The 18,979-nt window shown below is 50.1% G+C and overlaps 3 protein-coding genes across 3 annotated transcripts; 1 reads left to right on the top strand and 2 right to left on the bottom strand.

The window, feature by feature from the left end:
- The first annotated feature begins 5,637 nt into the window (after positions 1–5,637).
- Positions 5,638–7,259, top strand: BP01DRAFT_119990 (acetate uptake transporter family protein). The gene is made up of 4 exons (XM_025570381.1): positions 5,638–5,911; positions 6,055–6,496; positions 6,553–6,721; positions 6,784–7,259. Exons 2-4 carry the CDS (start codon positions 6,114–6,116, stop codon positions 7,102–7,104), a joined length of 873 nt encoding a protein of 290 aa, XP_025435039.1. The 5' UTR covers positions 5,638–5,911; positions 6,055–6,113; the 3' UTR covers positions 7,105–7,259.
- Positions 7,260–9,318: 2,059 nt separating this feature from the next.
- Positions 9,319–12,042, bottom strand: BP01DRAFT_119931 (uncharacterized protein). The gene is made up of 4 exons (XM_025570380.1): positions 10,802–12,042; positions 10,429–10,745; positions 10,264–10,379; positions 9,319–10,211 (listed from the first exon to the last, which is right to left on the bottom strand). Exons 1-4 carry the CDS (start codon positions 11,793–11,795, stop codon positions 9,467–9,469), a joined length of 2,172 nt encoding a protein of 723 aa, XP_025435038.1. The 5' UTR covers positions 11,796–12,042; the 3' UTR covers positions 9,319–9,466.
- Positions 12,043–15,580: 3,538 nt separating this feature from the next.
- BP01DRAFT_353370 (ENTH domain protein) lies at positions 15,581–18,414 on the bottom strand. Its single transcript, XM_025574168.1, has 5 exons — positions 17,960–18,414; positions 17,651–17,888; positions 17,404–17,594; positions 17,240–17,351; positions 15,581–17,184 (listed from the first exon to the last, which is right to left on the bottom strand). The coding sequence occupies exons 1-5, from the start codon at positions 18,005–18,007 to the stop codon at positions 15,887–15,889; spliced, it is 1,887 nt and encodes a 628-aa protein (XP_025435037.1). The 5' UTR covers positions 18,008–18,414; the 3' UTR covers positions 15,581–15,886.
- Between the last annotated feature and the right edge of the window lie 565 nt (positions 18,415–18,979).

Here is an 18,979-nt window from a genome sequence, read left to right as displayed (position 1 = left end):
AGACCTGAAGCCATCCCCATCTCCCGGGGTCCCGCGGCAAACTCCAGCATAAGCAACGAAAGTATCGTCCAAATAAAATTACCCCAGCACTCTTGCGGCCTTGCTAAATAAAGCAATCGAGGACTTGTTTACCCTCACGTGGCTTGCAGTCTCCACTTCAAGGGTTCCTCCAACGTTTACGCCCTCCCCGTCGAGAGGTCGAGAGAGGAAAGGGAGGGAATAATACTCCGCACGCAAATGCGGGGTAGAGATCTCCCCATTCTTGGGGTCAACCACATCTCGAGGAGGAGGGCAGGAAGCGGGATCTGTGGGGTGATGCATCATGCTACTGGTGCGAAAATCATGGCACTAGCTGTACTGGACGTTCGATTGTTTATTCTGTGGGCTGGAATGGTGGGATCGTGTAGGGATAGCTTAGGTTTTCCTACTATAATTGTGTATGTACAGTACTCCGCACTGTCTGTACTCAGTATACATACTATAGCACTGTTGTCGGCTGCGGGTGGTCGTGATGTTGGGTACTAGGAGGTAAGTAGTGCTTTGGGCGCCCTTGCTTGGCGCCCTTGCTTTGACTGAACTGAATTGGTGGGGTGTTGCTGATTTGTTGCGTACTACGGTGTATAATATATACTGTTTGGAGTACATTGAGGATGAGTTGGAGATAATAAGTAGTAACTTGGCCATTTTGCTCTTTGACTTTCCAGAGTAGTATGGCTTTTTCTTTTCCAGTAGCGATACCTACCTAATCAGCCGGTTAATTGCCCCCCATCCGCAGTGGAAACACCACTAATTGAACATGAATCACACCTTCCCTCGGTCCAAAGCGCAGACTCACAACAAGCCCCCTAATTTGATCCGAGACAGAGGCGGTACAGCAGGAGTATGCACCCTGCTCTCTGGGTATTAACCTCCAGGGATGCATCACACGGGAAGTGAGTGCTAGTTACTCGAGAGTTGAGCTGGCTAGTGGGTAAGCTAGCTCAAGGTAAGTTACGTAGACGTGTCTAGGCATCAATCATAAGTAGCACTCTTTCAAATTACGGAGTACGGAGTACAGTGTGGACAGATCCCAATGTGGGTAGTGTAGGGAGTAGCATAGCATAGCATAGCATAGCATCCAAGCTCCAGCTCCAGCTCACCTCAGCTCACCCCAAGTCGGCAGCTTCGTCTCGAGTTTTTTACCACATGAACTAAAGTTATCTGGCTTTACCACTGATAGAGCGCACTTCCCCCCAACGCCAACCAGGTTCATCGGTATACTACCAGACACTGACCGAATCTGCAGTAGTAGTCCGTATCCAAGCTGATGAGAGACGTCCCGTTCCACTGAACTTTAACCTTGTGTATCATCAATTTATCCTCAAGCACCGGGCTCGCCGCTCAGAAAGTAGTTACTAGGGATGGTATAAGCAAACCACCTCGCCAAGCCAACAATCTCTCTTCCCACCCACTGGCAATTCCTATGATTCCAGATCCTACAAGCTTACAGCGAAGGTCTTGGCAAATAACCACCATTTCCTTAGATCGAGAGCCGGAGATATAACCGAGTACAGGGTGGAGAGTTTCCTGCTAGCGGTTAGACAGTACTAGGTAGGTACTATACACGGAGCAGAATATCGTACGTAATAAGCGTTTTTTTTTCTTTTTTTCTTGCGGCACTATACTAGAAGTGGTTTCTTTCCGGAGGTAGGACCGGGCCGGTTTCTTGCTACATACAGTACTTTCGTACACACTACACAGTAACTACAGTAGTACTTGTGGATGAGGCGTTGAGTCGTTTTACTCGATACTACTTAGTCAAAATGAGGGTGAGTAGGCACTGGGATGAGTAGCTTGGTAGTCCACTCGCAGCTACGGTCGCAGTGTGAGGGAGAATAGAGGAGACTAAGTAAGTATCTTTGAATCGAGGGTACTGTACATTCCCATCTAAACTTGAGTGGGAGGAAGTAGGTAGGTGGTACTAGTTCCTTGTGGCGTACTGCAGGGATTTCGCTGGTGCGGGTAGGTACAAGGTACATACTCCGTACAAACAGGTACAATCTGTAGCTCGAGCTACTAAGTAGCTAAGTTACTGGTTAGTTGCTTTAGCGAAGGTGCTTCTAATCGGGAGTCTAGAAGACAAGACATTCACCGGTACGTAGTACTGTCGATGCCACAACCTAAGCAGCTACCTGGCCAAAATTGTTAAGCCACTGATGACTTTTAAGTGAGTGTCAAACTAGCAAAGGATCAAGCTAATCTCTCAATGCACATAATAGGTAATAAGGTTTGCAGGCGAGGGAAGGGATAACTTGTTATTTAGCTGGAGTTGCTCAGGTAACATTGGTATGCACAGCACCGTGCGTTATCTCCCGCAGAAAGACCTCGTGTTTGAAATCCTGCACACAACGCACGAGGCTGACTGAATTAGCAGAACCCCAAGGATAATACACATAGCATGGCCCAAAGTCCATATGGCATATGCAGGTCGCGGTGGTCAGTTACTGTCGTTATCATTAATTGAAAAGACCGATTAGGGCGCGTGCGGTTGTCATTGAGTGATTTTAGCTTCCATTGTTGATCGTGCGGGTTTATTAATTGCTGTCTTTTGACAGCTGACTGGCGTGGCTAATTTACGAAAGGGTAATTTCAGAGTGACTTGACCAGCTGGCAGCTCCTTATTATGTAACATCTCCTCACGACAACTAGTTAGTTATGGTGGTGCATTGGCCCGGAGTGAAGTTTGTCTTTCTATAGCAAAGGAAAAAGAGATTTGTATTACCCACACAATCCACACTCTGACATCTACAACTGACATCAACTGCTATAAGAAAACAGCGAAAGCTGAGGCCACACCAGTCCGACTCCGTTGTGGATTTGCGGGCCTGTCTGAGCTTGTTCCCACGCCAATCAATGCCATCTGAAATGAGGAGGGCAAGAAAAAGGGGCGACATTGCGACAGCCGCCTGCCGATAAATCATACTGTAGTAATCAATTTTAAGGAGTTGCCCTTGGGAGGTGGTTGCTGGCGGCCAGCCACGATCAACCCGTGCGACTAACGACGAGCGCGGCAAGCAACGGTCGCCGAGACATGATCGTGGATTGAGAAAAGTGGAGACTCACGGTTCCTTCCTGCCGCGAACAGTGAACACACAACACAGCCGACGGAAACGAACACCACGGAGAGAAAACTTGAAAAAGAGAGAAAGGGAGAGAGAGAGAGAGACAGATTGTATGATTCGAGCGTCTGGTCCGTGTGGAGAGAAACTACACAGTAGATTCACAGGCTAAGACTCGGTTGTACGCCACTAGATTAATTGTCAATGTAAGAGCAGGTCCATTGTCATCCTGGGTGGGTGTCTTAGCCTCACGGGGAATCTCCCTTCTGGAGCCGAAGGTGAGACCTTCTTTGCTGCTGCTCAGTACTCGTACTCTTAGTCTCATACTAGGACTGACAAAAATCAAACTTTGGCTTTTCGGGGAATGCTGAGTAAATTAGGAAACCGACACCCGGACTAACTGCCTTGGTAAATGGATCGGCTCTCTGCGACAGTTGGCAGAGACGATCCGACCTTAAATACTGTCTGTCCTCGGAGTACGTACTCAAGTACGTGGTGTAGTCGAGCCGGACTGTGTAGTTATCGCAACGATGCCAAAGACTGAAAAGCAACCTCCCAGGCACGCAAACCAGAAAGGATGATTAAGCTGAGCACGCCATCTCTCACCTGGGGACCCAAAAGTCATGCATATTATACACCCTCGAAAGAACTAATCGACCCCACCATATCTGAACCCAAGCCTCTCTCGGTCTCGAGACTCGGGAAGTATCAGGTTCGGGGAGCCGATCCACACTCAGACCTACTCAACAAACGCTGCTACACGCACCTTCGTAGATACCACTCTGACACTCAAAGTCTTTGCCAGTCGAATGAACCAGCTAGGACCGTAGCAGTTAAAGCCTCCGGGAGAGTGGAAACAGTCACAGAGAGTAAAAAAAAAAAAAAAAAAAAAAAAAAAAAAAAAAAAAGAAAGGGCCCCGTCGCAGTTGCAGCGCCGCCGCGGGTTCCACCACAGTCACTCACGCCATCCAGTTCAGGGCAGAGGCTCCAATTAGCCGCATTAGCCAGTATTTTAGCCTGTGGGCAAAAGAAAGAGAGGACCGGCCGGACCCGGTCAAGCGCAGGTACGGATGACTGGAGATTTCGGCACATCTCTTGGGTGGTGGTTTCTCTTGTCTCTCTCCAAGTCGGTATGAGATTTGCTGCGCGTGTCTCGGACGGAAGGGGCAATCTTGGAGACTCGATTCAAAATCTGGTTCGGGACCCTAGATGTCCGCCACACTGTCGTAAATATGGACAAATGGTCAATCAACGTAACCTGGTTGGTACCTTGAGCTGGAATGTGCCATGGAAAGCCATCAGCCCCATCTGAAGGCCCAAGGGAACGCTTGTAACTTAGTTCTCCCATACCATTGCGGCGGGAAGACAATCAGCACTCAGCATCCGGTGCAGGGTTACTTTCGTCCTGAACTGCTAGCTAGCCAGTCAACTAAATAAAGTAGATGATTAATGAGTGGACTAGCGGAGTTGCGTGCGTAAGTAGTTCCTTTCCAGGGTCCTAGCCGCCATCGGAGTCTAATGTAGTACGGGAGTAGGCTAGTACTCGTAGCCGGAGGTCAAATTGAAAGCATCAATAAGCAAGCAGATTGGCAAGCGAATTGGCAAAAAATTGGTGGACGGCCTCAGCCGCTAATGTCCTGATCAGGACCATAAGCACTCCGCATTCCGCAACATGCGGGAATCTGGAACTCCAACCCCATGGAGAGGAAGCAATGACTGGAGAATGGAAGCAAAGATGAATGGTTGGCAGACCGAAAGCTGAAGATATCTCCGGTTTGTCCGTCTACCCGTTACAATACATTACCGGTCATGTCATTTGCATGTCATCCGCCGGGGAGAAGGTTGTCCGCCAATGGCCATGCAACTGCCTTCAGTCAGGAGATGCTGATTGGTGTAATCCCCGGACCTCGGGCGCTGCTTAGGGCTCTCACGCCTTGGTTTCCCCAGGTATGAAAAGTCAATCGGTATTAGAGCTGTAAGGTTGGGACAATCCCTTCCAACCTTTTTTGTTTGTTCTCTCTCAACCTGGACGAATGGAAGCCGAAAATTTGCCCGTCTTCCTGACCCTGCATTGGTTCCCTTGAGACGAGCCAGAAATCTTTTCTTTTGATTTCCCCAGACCCCATTTCCCCGCTTGCTGCCCTTTCCGGCTACCAGAATTCGAATTGACTGGGTTGGTGGTTCAACTTGGTTGTCGTTCCACATCCCAATTGACCAGTCAGTCAGTCAGTTAGTTGGTCGGGTTAAGAAAAGCGACACATACGGGGATGGCCCCGTCAGGTGGATATTCCTGCACATCGTTTTAGAAGACCAACACTAATTTGGCTCGCTCCACCCCGGCCTTCCATCACGAGCAAAGCATGATGGGGTCGTTGACTCGTTGTAGTAATAATACTACCGTAATAATATTCACAGTCACACACGGCCAAAATTCCCCCTCCCAGAGAAGATTGGCCCTTCTCCCCCTTCGAGGCCTTTCCCCCAAAAATCTCGAGACAAAAATGAAAAGAAAAAATAAAAATATAAAATATCGAAACATAAAAACATAAAAAAAAAACAATAATTAACACTCACCAAAAGGAAAGAGTCCACTTACCTAGACTAAACTTTGCTAACGAACAGTCCTTCCTCTCCCTGGCTCCTCCTCCCCTGCAACCTTCACTCGTCCGTGGTGTCTCGCCCGTCCGTCCATCCAAGCACCACGCCTCGTTCCCCCCGGAGGGCCCTTCTTATTTCGCCTCTTCCCCTCCCATCCATCCCCTCTCATTGCTGTTATTTATTCCTCTTCCTCTTGCACGGTCCCGACCTCCCAAGAGATCTTCTAGTTCATCCCCGCCCAGCAGTGCTGTGTGCTTCATATATCTCCTTCATCCATCCCCTCCGCGTTTTATCTATTAATACTCTTTCCTCCCACCTCTCAGCTAGCTGAGTTATCGTTTGATTTTCTCCTCTCGAGATCAATCGATTTATCCTGTGCATCTGTATAAACCATAGATTTCGGTACAATCAATCAAGATGTCGGTCGAGCAAAACCCTAATCTGGAGAAGGAGATTGGTGCCGAGTCCGAGAGCAACGGAGCCGCTCCCATCAGACACGAAATGTCTGCGGAGGAGACTGCCAGAGCCGCTGCGCGCTTCGGTTATGGTCCGATGGCTCATGTCAACACTGCTGAGGCCCAGCTGCGTCCTTTCGGAGGAGAATTCCAGCCCGGTCTATACAAGTCGGTGGAAGGCCGCAAGTTCGCCAACCCAGCTCCCTTGGGTCTCTGCGCTTTCGCTCTCACCACTTTCGTCCTAAGTGCTGTCAACATGGGAACCCGTGGTATTTCGGCTCCCAACATTGTCGTCGGTCTAGCTTTCGGATACGGTGGTCTCGTGCAGCTCCTTGCTGGCATGTGGTATGTTGCATTCCTGTCATGTCATTTTGATTCGTCTCGACTCACTCGTCTTGTAGGGAAATGGCTGTCGGAAACACCTTTGGTGCCACGGCTCTGTCGTCTTATGGTGGTTTCTGGCTCTCCTTTGCGATCATCCTGACCCCCGGTGGTTTTGACATCGAGTCCGCTATCGAGTCGGCTGGCGGTGCGCCAATGTTCTATAACTCGATGGGTTTGTTCCTGATGGTAAGTGTCGCACAAAAACCTCGTCGCAGTCATCGGACTTCCGGCTAACTGTCATTCCACAGGGCTGGTTCATCTTCACCACCATCATGCTGTTCTGCACCCTGCGCTCCACCGTTGCCTTCTTCCTGCTGTTCTTCTTCCTGGACCTGACCTTCTTGCTTCTGGGTATTGGCTACCTGCAGCGCAACGACACCAACGAGGTCAACACTCCTGTCATCAAGGCGGGTGGTTTCTTCGGTTTCCTGGCTGCCTTCGCCGCTTGGTACAACGCCTTGGCGGGTATTGCCGACAGCAGCAACAGCTTCTTCATCATTCCCGTTGCTCACTTCCCCTGGTCTCCGACTGCTCGTTCTCGCCAGAAGACTGCTCGCGAGACTGTCTGAGGGACGGTGTTGCGATCGTACAGTTCCAGGCCCTTGAAGCGGCCCTGCTATGTTCCGAGGGACATGCCTGTTTAATTCTGATACCCAAATATGTAGGCCCCTCCCTTTGGCTATTGGTTTGCATCATAGGCCTTCGCGCGGGTTGGTGGTCCGGTACATCAATTGCGTTTTGTCACTGTTTTGATTCCAACTGGATATGGAAATCCCGACTGGGTAATAATGAGGCAGTCCGCTGTCGTGGACGATGATTTGGAGTTTTGTTTGACATGCACAGTTGCTTAATGAATGATTCGAATGACTACCACTTGACTATTTAATGATATCTGATAAGTAGTGACCGGCGTAAGAATGTATGACATAGCATAGCTTACCTGCAACAAGCAGGGTATAATACGCGATATGACACCGTGCTCGATGTAGCCGAAAGCAGAGAATGCGCTGCCCAACAATGCCAGCCGATGTCGAAGTAGAGCGGTTCAGTCGCGGTCCTCCGTTCCCAGCGCAATGGCGGATGAATGACAGCTGGTGTAGCTCGGTCGATCGGCGCTGCCCGGGCCGGGCCTCACCCAAGCGTGTCGCATAATAGACAGGGGAGTCGCTTGTTTTGAATCCGAATCTCTTGGCCAAAACTGCAATCGCCAACGGCACATGCTGAGTGAACATGTCTAGAACTAGCTAGTCAGGTTTAGCCAGCATAAGCATGATATTGATCAGTCAGTGAGTCAGTGAGTGGAATGACAAGTCAAGCGGTCGCCATCCATCGCTTTACCCTTCTATCATCCTAGACCCGCAAAAGGTATTAGTTTTGGGTTGTCGAAGCCGAGGTACTAAACATGTAGGTAACTCGCAATACCATCCAGGAGACACGACGAGAAGAGACGAAAGGATCGAGAAATCGAGAGATCTTATCCATTGAGTATTGGCAACAATATGACAGCAACGACGGCAATGACGGCTATGACGGCTAAGTGAATGCTGGTGCTGGCGCTGGTGTTGGCCCCGTGCGTTCACAGAGACTGGCGACGCCTGCGACAAGGCACTGAAATCGAGTAAATAGATCGAATTCATAAATCCAGAGCCAATTTCAGTAGGTCATGCACGACTGGTTGAAGTCCCTTGAGCTCTGCAGGATGCTAGCTGTGTCATATACTGAGTGATTAGTAGTGTAGGTTGCTGCAGAGTGTGTTTGGTGTAGTTAGTTCTTTCTAGTTAGCAATTGTTCTGTGTTGTGTAGCAAAGTAGCAGCAGCAGCAGCAGCGCAGCGCAGGGGAAGTATATAGCGATTTAGGAGTAGTAACAGCAGCAGCAGCAAAGAAAACGGGAAAAAAAAAAAACCACACACTCCTGAAACGAAACAGGACATAGCAAGCCACCTATATAACTAATCCGTCACTAAATTCCCTCCGTTTTTTCTTTCCTGGAAAGAGAAAAAGGGAAGCCTTCGGTGCAAGATCGGAGATCGGGCGGGATTTGGTCGGGCGGAGGAATCTCGGTAGGGGGAGGAGCCCGCCTTGTGACAGCCTAGCCGGTGGTGTCACTTGCAGTGCCAGCGGGAGGGCGGATGCAACTAGACCATGACAAGTCCGTCCTGCGTCCCGAATCTGGGTTGGCGTCAACCCAACTTGACTAACTAGTGACCTCTCCGTAGGAACAACTTCTAGTAATCTTTCTACGGAGTTACTGGGCACACTACCCAGTGTATACACACTGCTGGTGTTCAATTGGTTGGAGTCCAAAACAGCGAGCGGGCTTGGATCGTTAGTGCGAGAGATCTGTCGGGAGTTGTCGAAGAGAGATACAATGAATTGATTCTCTTCCGTGTTTTTTTTTTTTTTTTTTTTTTTTTTTACCCTCTGATTTGTTTCAGGAAGTGACGTGGATCTGTGAGATACACCTCTTCCTTTGCTCTTGAAGTGCGTTGATCTTGAAGTGCGTTCGATTTTTGAGGGTAATTCAAGTCTCAAAATTAGGTGTTCTTATGAGAATATCTAGTGTGGACGACTCAGCCCGCACTTCAATGTAAGTTGTGTGAGGGATTTTCCTTCTTTCGGACTTCCAAGGTCGGGGAAGTTATCTCCACCCGCAGGAATTTGCTCGGCGCTGCTGGTTTCACACCGACCGAGCCTTGGGTTGCATCAGAAGTAGACATGAGTGGGTGGTATGATTCGGCATATATTATAAACAGACATTATCAGGAGTCGGGGTATGGCATAATCAAGCAAAACAACCACTTGCTGAATCATATATACCATGTCTCATCTCATTAGTGTATCATACAATCAACATGTGCAAATGAATCGACATGCCGTGAAGCCTCTATATATAGATAGAAGTATCGTCCCCAACAAACAAAAAGTCCCTTTCAGGTACACTCTGGCGATAGGACCGGGACCGTCTGGAGCTCATCCCATAGCTCCCGTAGCGGCCCAAGATAGCACCGGTCCACATAGAAAAATCCCAGCAGAAGGGCACGGAGCTCTTGCCACGTTTGAATCCCCTCTTGCCGCACCACGACCACAAGCTCGTTCACGAAAAAGGCTCGATCGGGTAGCAAGCCGGAGCTGGTTGCTCCGATGAAGAGAATCCAGATCAGGACGTCTCGACACAGCTCGAAATACCCCGCTTTCATTGTGGCCTCCAATGCCAGGCGAAGGTTGATGATGGGTTTGGGGAACACCGGCGCCACTGCCGGATAGAAATTCCATAGCACATTATTGTGGAACAGCAGACATGCCAGTCGAACGCAGCCTTCGATAGAGGCATCGCCCTTGACTTCGCCGGTAGGGGTAAAGCGATCCGTATGGAGGGCGTACTCCACGTGGAGCACTTCGTTGTTGAAGTAGTTCTCGGTCTCCTCGTCGAATTCTTGATAGCTCGGCCCGCTCTTAATCCATTCGCAGTACCAGGTCAGCTCAAGTAGGTCCCATATTGTTTTAGGCAGGGCACCGCCGAAGATGCCGGGTATCTCAATTAGTTGTATCAAGCGGGAGGCTGTGTGTTCAAGATCTTCATGGGGAGATCTGAGCGCCAAATGCAAAGGACGGGTGTAACGAATGAAAGGGAATATAGGCTTGGTCGAAGCCATACATGCAACCCGAATATCCGTCCTATAGAAAGTTAGACTGTATGCATTTTAAACTGGCGAGAAATGAAGCTGACCATGAGATCTGGAATCGGACATCAGGAGGCACGTCTGCGAAGGTGTTGCGCATGCCGACCATCTGCCGCAGTCCGGCAAGGTGGATTTTCAGGTAATCAGGGTTACCGGAAGCGATCTAATATATGTTAGGATCGGCTTGACTTCACACTGGAGAGGGTATCTACCTCAATAGTAAGAAGAATGGATACGGCTGCGATCAGCTCGTCGCTGGACGCCTTGATCGGGTCAGAGAGGCCTTCGTTGACCAGTCGAATTGTCTCGCCTCGATGGTGGAAGGTATCGAGGAGTAGCGCACTGGAGCGCCGCTCATTGGGATCTCGCAAGGGCAGCTCTCCCTTCTCTAAAGCACGGTTGGATGCTGCGACACATATGCAGGCATGCAATGAAGCTGGGTCCTGTTGCACCAACGCAGCCCAGTGGGCTTTCAACTTGGGCCCGTACCGGCGTTGCAGTGGATACGAGATCTGCGTCAGTTCGAAGACTGCGACGACACCATTAGAGTCATATACACCGAAATTATGACAAGAGAGAGCTTACAATGTTGAAGATGCCGCGACATACGGTCTGAAAGCACTGTATGCGAGGTATTGAAAGGGTCACTACCGCCCTGACCCACCAGAGTCCATGGAGACGCCAACTGCACGGGCGAAAATTCGTGAGACGAGGGCGCGTCAATGCTGTAGGTGTTGACCGCTGCCGATGTAACAACTGGGTAACTGCTGGCCTCCGTAACCACCAACGCATTCTGCGGTTCCTCTCGATGCCGTTGTTCCGGGGATGATGAAGCTGAGGATGAAGAGGATGGAGACGGCGACTCGGAAGTATTCCGGGCTCCAAAGGAGGACTCGGTGACCGTTTGCTTAGGTGAAGGGTTCGTCTGGGAGGCTGAGGGCGCAGCAGCAGCCGAGCTCGAGGCTGTTGTTTCTACCGGTTGAAAAGCCAGGTGCTTCCAAGTTTTGCTCTTGTGCCGCTTGGTGTTTTCCAGTCGCTTCTTGCGATTATGCTCGGACATCACATGCGAACGAATGCGCTTGAGTGTCTCTTCCCTGGTTCCTTCCGAGACCGACTTGGGGTCAGTATGGACCCAGAACAGTGTTGATCTGCCCCCGGACGCATTGTTGGTCTTGCGCGGTTTGCGCGCCTTGGTCACTCCGTTCTTGTTTGCATCTTGGCGGGTTGTTTCTGCAGCGGCGAGCGGTGGTGCAGTACTCTGGACTGGTGCGGACGGTGGTGGTGGTGGTGGTGGTAGCGATGACGGTTGTTGTAGTTGATGTTGTTGCGGTGGTAATGAGGGAATCGGTGATGGTAGCAGCGGAGGCGCAGAGCCCAGTACAGGGCCAGGAATGGGCGTCGCGATCGGATAGGTATATGGATGGGGAGGATGATAGGGATGGTTATTAATAGCAACCGAGTGAACGCCGTTCGGTGTCATCCACGCAGGTGGTTTACCCAGCAAGGGCAAGACCTGCTCGTGGTCGGTAGGCAGAGAGCGAGCCGTTGGCTGATAGTGAGGGGAATTCTTGGCGTCCATCGCACGCGCGAATTTAATTATATAATTTCACAGATCCAGCTGATGATCTTCACCGAAGCTCAACATTCTAGAACAAGCTTATTGAGACAAGACGTGGTCAAGGCCTTTCAGAATTAGGGGATAGGCGTGGGAAGTGTGAGAAAGAATCCGGGAGGAGGGGAAAAGAGGAAGATCAGAAGAGGAGGGAAATGCTGAATGGTCAGCGCACTGCCCTTATCTGGAAAAGCCCATCTCTAGGTACTTTAATCTGGAGGGGGGGAGGGGGGGGTATGAAGGGGCTAGGAAATAAAAGAGGCTGACGAGAGTAGGATGGTTGGGAACTGATGTTGGACTAGTCAAGCCGTGGTGAGAAGCAGAGGGAGGCGTGAAGCGAGAGCGAGAAAGAGTAATAGCGTGTAAGCCGGAGAGAACGAAAGTAAGAGAGGGGCTGTAAAGTGGAGGAAGTGGCCGATGAAGGCCTGCCAGGAAATGAGTCCAGTCCCTAAAAGAAAAGGCTAAGCACCAATTGGGTATAAATTTAGAACTGATGAAAAAGCAAAAAAAAAGAAAAAACCCAGATGAAGAAAGGTTGAGAGAGAGCCTGAGAGGTGGAAGACGAAGGCTTGGATCCTTGTTTTGACTTCTTTTCCCCCTGAACCTGTTGTGTCGATTTCACATGTGTGGTCGTAATAATCTCAGACTCGGGGTTCTTCCGAACCGATATTATTTCTACTGTACCTTGAGGTTTGTTGTTGTTCTTCCAAAACACCAACTAGAAGTCATTGCATTGCTCGTCCAATTCTCAAGTCCATAGAAGAGAAGAGACGGCAAAGAGATACGAAGACGTGCAACTAATAACTGTAATAGTTTGATTGGCTTTGTTACTATGTTCCATGCCTGCATCCACGGTCCCCCTAAATCAAAGGGAACTTTCCGCTGCCGTTTGATTGGTTGAACTGGATTGGACACTGCGATATGTAAATATGTGAGTGTGAATGTGAATGTGTGCGTGTGCGTGTGTGTGCATCCATTGCTGCACCTCATAAATACTACTCTTGTTCACAAAACTATTGTCACCTCGAAGGTCGTATTCGACTTTCGTCAACAGTGGGAGGTCAACCAGCCAGACATGAGGCCCGGTCCAGATCTCGGATACTGTTGCTGCCGGAGCCCGAGTGGAGCAGCAACTTAAATTTCGACATCGGATCCCGGAATCACTGCCAAAGTAGGTCCTGTAGCATACTGTACTCCATAGGTAGATTGTACTCCGTAAGTTAGCGGTAGGTACTTACTGTGTCTGGAAAGAAGTCCACAGCCTAGTTATCCGATACAGCCGTACGCTTGGACATCATCGTGTACTGACAGTTGAAACAGACGGAGGATGCAATGGCCTGACAGGTCAGGACTGAAAAGGGTGTGTTGCATAGTCGTCTATATTGTACCACGACCAGGTACTCAGGTAGCAATAGCCGATAGTTTTCCCCCCCTGCCCCTCTCTTCGCTTCTCTGGCACTTTTCAGGACCGGAAGTTAAAATGTCGTAATCAATTCGAGAGTTGGTCATCGGCAAAACCCAGGTTTGGACTTCCACGCTAATTGAATTGATTTTTCGCACCCGATCGGATTAGCCACGGATTATTGCTCTTCCCTTCCGATACTCGATCTCCTTGCATGGCTGCATATGATGTATCTGCTGGCCATTTCTCGCGGCCGAACACGAAAACTGAACCACCCAAGATCAAACCTTCTTCGCTTCTGGGGCTCTTCCAGATAGTTAACTGACTCACATAGCATGATGAGAGATGAACTCAATTGCAGGATTGTCGACGTCATTTGAGGCCGCCGAGGTGGGTGAAGTTTTCCGCCAATATTGAGCAAACATTCAAGCATAGTCCACCTTGCGACGGGCTAAAATCTAGCCAAGACAGGCTTGATCCACCGACCATTCCGATTGACCGCAACGGCTGAACATGTCAATCAAAGTCTCCATTTACATACAGAGACGGAGATCTCCGCCATTTCAGGAAATGCATTTGTTGCGCGGGCAGAATTAATGTCTGTCACAGTCCGACCCAACACATTCAACCTCCCTCCCTACCCAACCACAAATACGCTTGCTCTTTGCCCGCTGGAGGCGAGCACTGGGTGGTCGCAGTAGAGCTTCCAAGGCACTGCTGACTCGGCTTGATCCGACTACTACGAGCATCACTACCACGATGTCCATACGACCCTGCACCTCGCTTATGGCTGTCTTGCAGCGATCGTCGATCGCAGAGGTCGCAGAATTCCTTCCCCCCGCTTGCACTAGTTCGGAGTAGACCAAATGCTTCATAATCTACGGACGCGCAGCACACGAACGCACGTCAGCCTTGATTTCCAGTGGTGGTTGCCCTCTCTCGAGGTCTATACACCTGGCCGTAAGATAGGGGCGGCAGAAGGGAGACGGTCACGCATCTTCCCTATGGAGCATATCTCACAGATTCCTTGCTGAAGGGCGAAGGCGGCGGAGCTAGACAGAGACACCCTTCGTAATTGTATCCCCTTCCATCAATCATTGTCTCACATTTAGAAGATGACTAGCACGCGCCTATCCACATCTGAGTCCGTACACGGACACCGTTTCAAACCAAAGTCTTATATAAACTGAGCTGCCTGTGGTGTAAACTAAACCGTTGCACAACGCCAATTCACAGAACTTTCGGTATACACCAGACTTATGATGTTCATATAGACCATCATAAGTAAAGACGACCAAGGTATATCCGTCAAATCCGCTGTGGGCCGCCAATGTTTTTCTTTCTAGATTTTCCCCTCTTTCTCACGCATTTTCCTCCTTCCCCATCTACGAACTTACGAGGTCCATTTTTCCTGTTTTCAAATCCCACAGAATCCGTACAGGAATGAGGAGACCGGAGAAAATAATCCCCCCTCTTCGTCTTGCTCCCACCGGCACCCACAATACATAATTTTTGTACAGTTCCACATGGGATACAGAGAAGGACCTACGCAAAAAAAAAAAAAAAAAAAAAAAAAAAAAAAAAGGGCAACTCCTTTTCGAGACCTGATATCATTAGACTTCATCAAAGTCCTCCCAACGAATTCCTATAAGTTAGTCCAGGAATAACCAAATCCGCCCTCCCATCTCGTAAACAAATATCCAGATTCTTCTTCCCGAGCGGAACGAGCCGATTCAGGCTGGATAACGGTCCACAATCCCCAACGAATTCATTTTAGAGGCAGTGCATTGCGTACGTATGTACTGGATCTTCAGGCTCTACTAGTTGATCTAGTCCACTCAAATTTTCTCTTTTCTTCTTGTCTTCTGCGAAGTACGAAGTAGTTCTCGAGCTACCGCTACTGTTGGGGCTGGGGCGCGTAAGTTAGTCTCCCTCTTTCTCTCCTCCACTGCTTCCTATTGATATTCTTTGTCTCTACTTCGTAGTCGTAATGGCTTGCCTGTCAGGCTTGGCAGCAGTCTAGGCCCGGGATGAAGGAAGGTGCTTGCTCATGGATTGGGGTGTTTACTGTATACAAATATACATAGTTATATGTATGATGTACTACTTCCGTACGCAGAGTCGGCTTACCGGGCGCGAGGATTCCGGATGTACTGTATATGTATAAATGTGTATTGATGGTTGTTCGGATAGTCTATTTTCGATTGCACTAGCTGAATTTGTACCCGAGAGGTTACACACTTCAAGTTGAATATGATGGAGATAATTGCTTGCCTCTTTGATGTCTACACGGTCTGGAACCTCTGGGAACATGCCTTAATATTACACGCTTGGTTTGAATGTACTCACTCATAAACGCTAGTACCGCTCGCCGCAGCTAAGAAGGTAATCAATACAGGATTAAGCCATTGAAACAGTCGCGCCTGCGCCGCCGCCACCTCCAGGTTCTCGAAGCCCACAAGGCATGAGAGCAGAACAAAATGTCAGATGCAAAGCGGATGGGCGAGGACAAGGATTAAGTGAACCAACAAGTCAGAGGTCTTGGGGCCCACAAGGAACGACTAACAATACACAGAACAACTATTAGACCTGCCTATCCGCAGCAGCAGCGACGTAGGTGCTTTATCTACAAATGATCTCCTCCCATGATCCATATCTACATGCCCGGTCGTGGAAAGACGGGGACTGTATCCAATTGCTCCAAACCACCCATTGTGCCCTGTTGTCCGGCAACATGCCATCCCTGGCCGGTTTGTTGGTTCACAAAGGCACTTTGGCGGAATGGGTTGGTGCTTCCCGTGGGGTTTGGCCGGAGAGGTGCCGCAGCGGGAGGCTGAAGTCCCTGCGATTGCTGGGGTGGTACGGAGGAGCTGCGGGCAAAAGGGTTCGTTCCAGTGCGCTGCGCTTGGAGCGGCGCTGGCTGTTGCACCTGGGCCTGTGATTGCGCCTGTGCAGATGCAAACGCCTCGGGCCCACCGGCGTTGAATTGCGGGTTTGCTGTCGATAACCGCCGCGCGAACGGGTTGGTGTTCTGGCGGTCAAGTGGGGCGGCCGAGCCGGTCGGCGAGCTCATCAACATTGACTGTCTGAAGGGGTTGGTAGACTGCGGTTGCAGAAGCTGTTGAGACCCCGGTACCAGTTGCTGTTGCGGCTGCTGCTGCTGTTGTTGCTGCGGCGGGAATGCGCTCACGTCATTCTGCGGGATCGGAGCCAGGTTAGGTTGGTACCCGTAATTCTGGGGCTGCGCCGAGTAGCCACCAAAGCCGGCCCCGGTGTGGTCCGGCTGGAGAGGCTGTGGAACAAGCGGTTGATTTAAATGCTGAGGGTTCTGCGCCGTATATTGAGGCCCGAACGGTGATGACTGTTGACCCAGGCCCGCCACTTGAGGTTGTTGCTGCATCTGCTGTGGCGGAAAACCAGTCTGCTGTGCATAGAATGCTTGCTGCTGCGGTTGAAAACCTGCTTGTTGAAACTGCATCGCTTGCGGTTGCTGCTGAAACTGTTGCTGTTGGAAAGCGTTCTGCTGCGCCATCGGCTGCTGATTTTGTTCGATCGAGTCGAAAAAGTCTATCAAATCCACTGGGTTCGATGTCGCTTGCGCTTGCGGGTTGGGCTGTGTCTGAGGTCGAGCTGGAGTAGGGTTTGCGTGGTGGGCGGAGTGATCACCAGTGGGATTTTTGGCCGCAGAAGGTGGTGCCTCGACACTTTTGCCCTGCTTACGGGCGAGATATTCGCGGCGGCGTTGATTGAAGTCGGGGTCGTTCAAATCGTCTTCAAGCAGTCGCGTCAAATCAGTAGAGGCATGCTTCAACTTGGGTATTTCTAGCCGTGTTGCCGATTGAAAATGCCGAGCAACACCGAGGAATTTGACGACCTCTTCCGTCTGCTGAGTAAATGTTTTATAAATCTCCAGCGCACGTTCACTGTCAGGACGTGACATCTCAAAGTAGTGTTCTAATCGCATGTGGTGTAAGAATTGTGAGACAGATTGGAAGTACGAGACACTTACCCAAGACATTTATCGTCCCCTCGTTCATGACCGAGTAGAGAGTTAACAGATCCAGAGTGAGTAAGCGGAATGCAGTCAATGAAATTTCGTTTTCAACATCGTCCGTTAAGAGCTGGTGCGAGTCAGTCGTAAGTTCAAGCTGCGACAAGGAGATGACAACGCACATCACATCGAAGCAATGCCCGAATCTGTTTTTGAACAATCTCCGTTTCTCTCAATAGTCCCTTCTCGACCGTCAATCGCTTCATCCGGCCTTGGCCGCTTCGCACGTAGTCGGTCTTTGTCGACTCGAAGGCCTTTGCGCGCGCCAGGAGATACTCGGAATATCTCCGGATGTTGTGGCCTTGGGACTGAACTGCACCGCAACCGCGAATTAATGATTGTCTCCTAGAGGAAGGTCTAGCTGTTTACCTTCCGAAAATCCGCTGATTGCCAGTTTTTGGGGGTTTTCTGCCATGTACTGCAACGTGGCGTCCAGTTGACCCTCCCTCACCATAAGGTGAATCACGATCAGAGCCTTGAAGACAATTGTCCATGTCGAGTCGCGGAGCCGCAGTTGTAGAGTCCGAAATATCTCTGCCACACCTGCCTCACCGGTATGCGTCGCTACCAGAATATGTTCGATGTACTTGGACTTAGGGGCGGCGAGCTGTAGACGAGTACCACTATTAGCATCTGCGCATGTCGCATCGGCAAAAACAAAGATCGTTCCCGACTAGCCTTGACTTTGGTAGCCCCCTTAACCGACTTTTCGAAGTTGTGGGACATGTTGCAGAATAGATATCGACTGTTGCGAGAACAGTCGGGCGGAGATAAGAGTCAGGGGCGGCCCGTGGTTTCGACGTCAAAATACGATGCAGCAGTATTGACGTAGCTGGATAGATGTATCAAGTGTCTATAAGAGTCGAGTTTCAATTGATCTATCCAGGCCGGTACTAAGAATAGTCATGGTCGCTCAAGTAGCCATCCTGCGAACCCTTCTTGATGATGGTGCCTAACGCAGTCGGTCGATGACGAAGCGGGGACGGAAACGAATCCCAGCGGATAGAAAGGGCAGCGGGCACGATCGGGTTGCTGTGAAATGCCCTAGCAAGGTGAGCCCCAGCGAGATCGCGGGGTGGGAGGGAGAATCGGCAAGGAAGAGAATGCAGGAGAGCGGGGGGAGGAAAGAAGATTCCCGACTTGAAAGTGGGAGAGGGAGCTTTGAGGCCGTCGGGGATGATGACCGGGCGTTGCGGTGGAGCTGCGCTTGGTCGCCTTAGGCTGAGAACTGCCTAGTGCGGTTCTGCTGGGCCGATTGCCAGCCTTTTGACTTTGATATGCTTGCTGCACGTCACGACATTTAACAGCTTCTTGTATGGACTACGTAACACTCAAATCTGAGATTCTGACCCGATAGACTGCTATAGCAATGATTATGTGTTGAGCTTTGGTCACCTCACTTCGTCAAGCTCGATTGTCTATGATGCACTTATCTGAATCACCCACATTTACTTATATACTTCAGTGGTTTATCCGGTGGAGTAGATCACCTAGCAACATACACTCATCGCACAAACTTGCCCATTTCCTTACCAGTTTCACCCTCTTAAGTATACTTGTCATGCTCTCACTTGGCAAATATGACACAAAGCGGTTCCTGAGTATGCCATGGCCCCACTTCGAGGTTTAGATGATTCTGAAGTGAGGTCGAGAGGAATCTTGCCAGTGCAAGAATCTCTCACTCAATTCTTCCCACGC

Source organism: Aspergillus saccharolyticus (genome assembly GCF_003184585.1).
Source record: "Aspergillus saccharolyticus JOP 1030-1 unplaced genomic scaffold BP01scaffold_3, whole genome shotgun sequence".
In the NCBI taxonomy this organism is placed as follows: domain Eukaryota; kingdom Fungi; phylum Ascomycota; class Eurotiomycetes; order Eurotiales; family Aspergillaceae; genus Aspergillus; species Aspergillus saccharolyticus.
The sequence above is the reverse complement of the archived record's forward strand: the minus strand, read 5'-3'. Positions and strand labels throughout refer to the sequence as shown.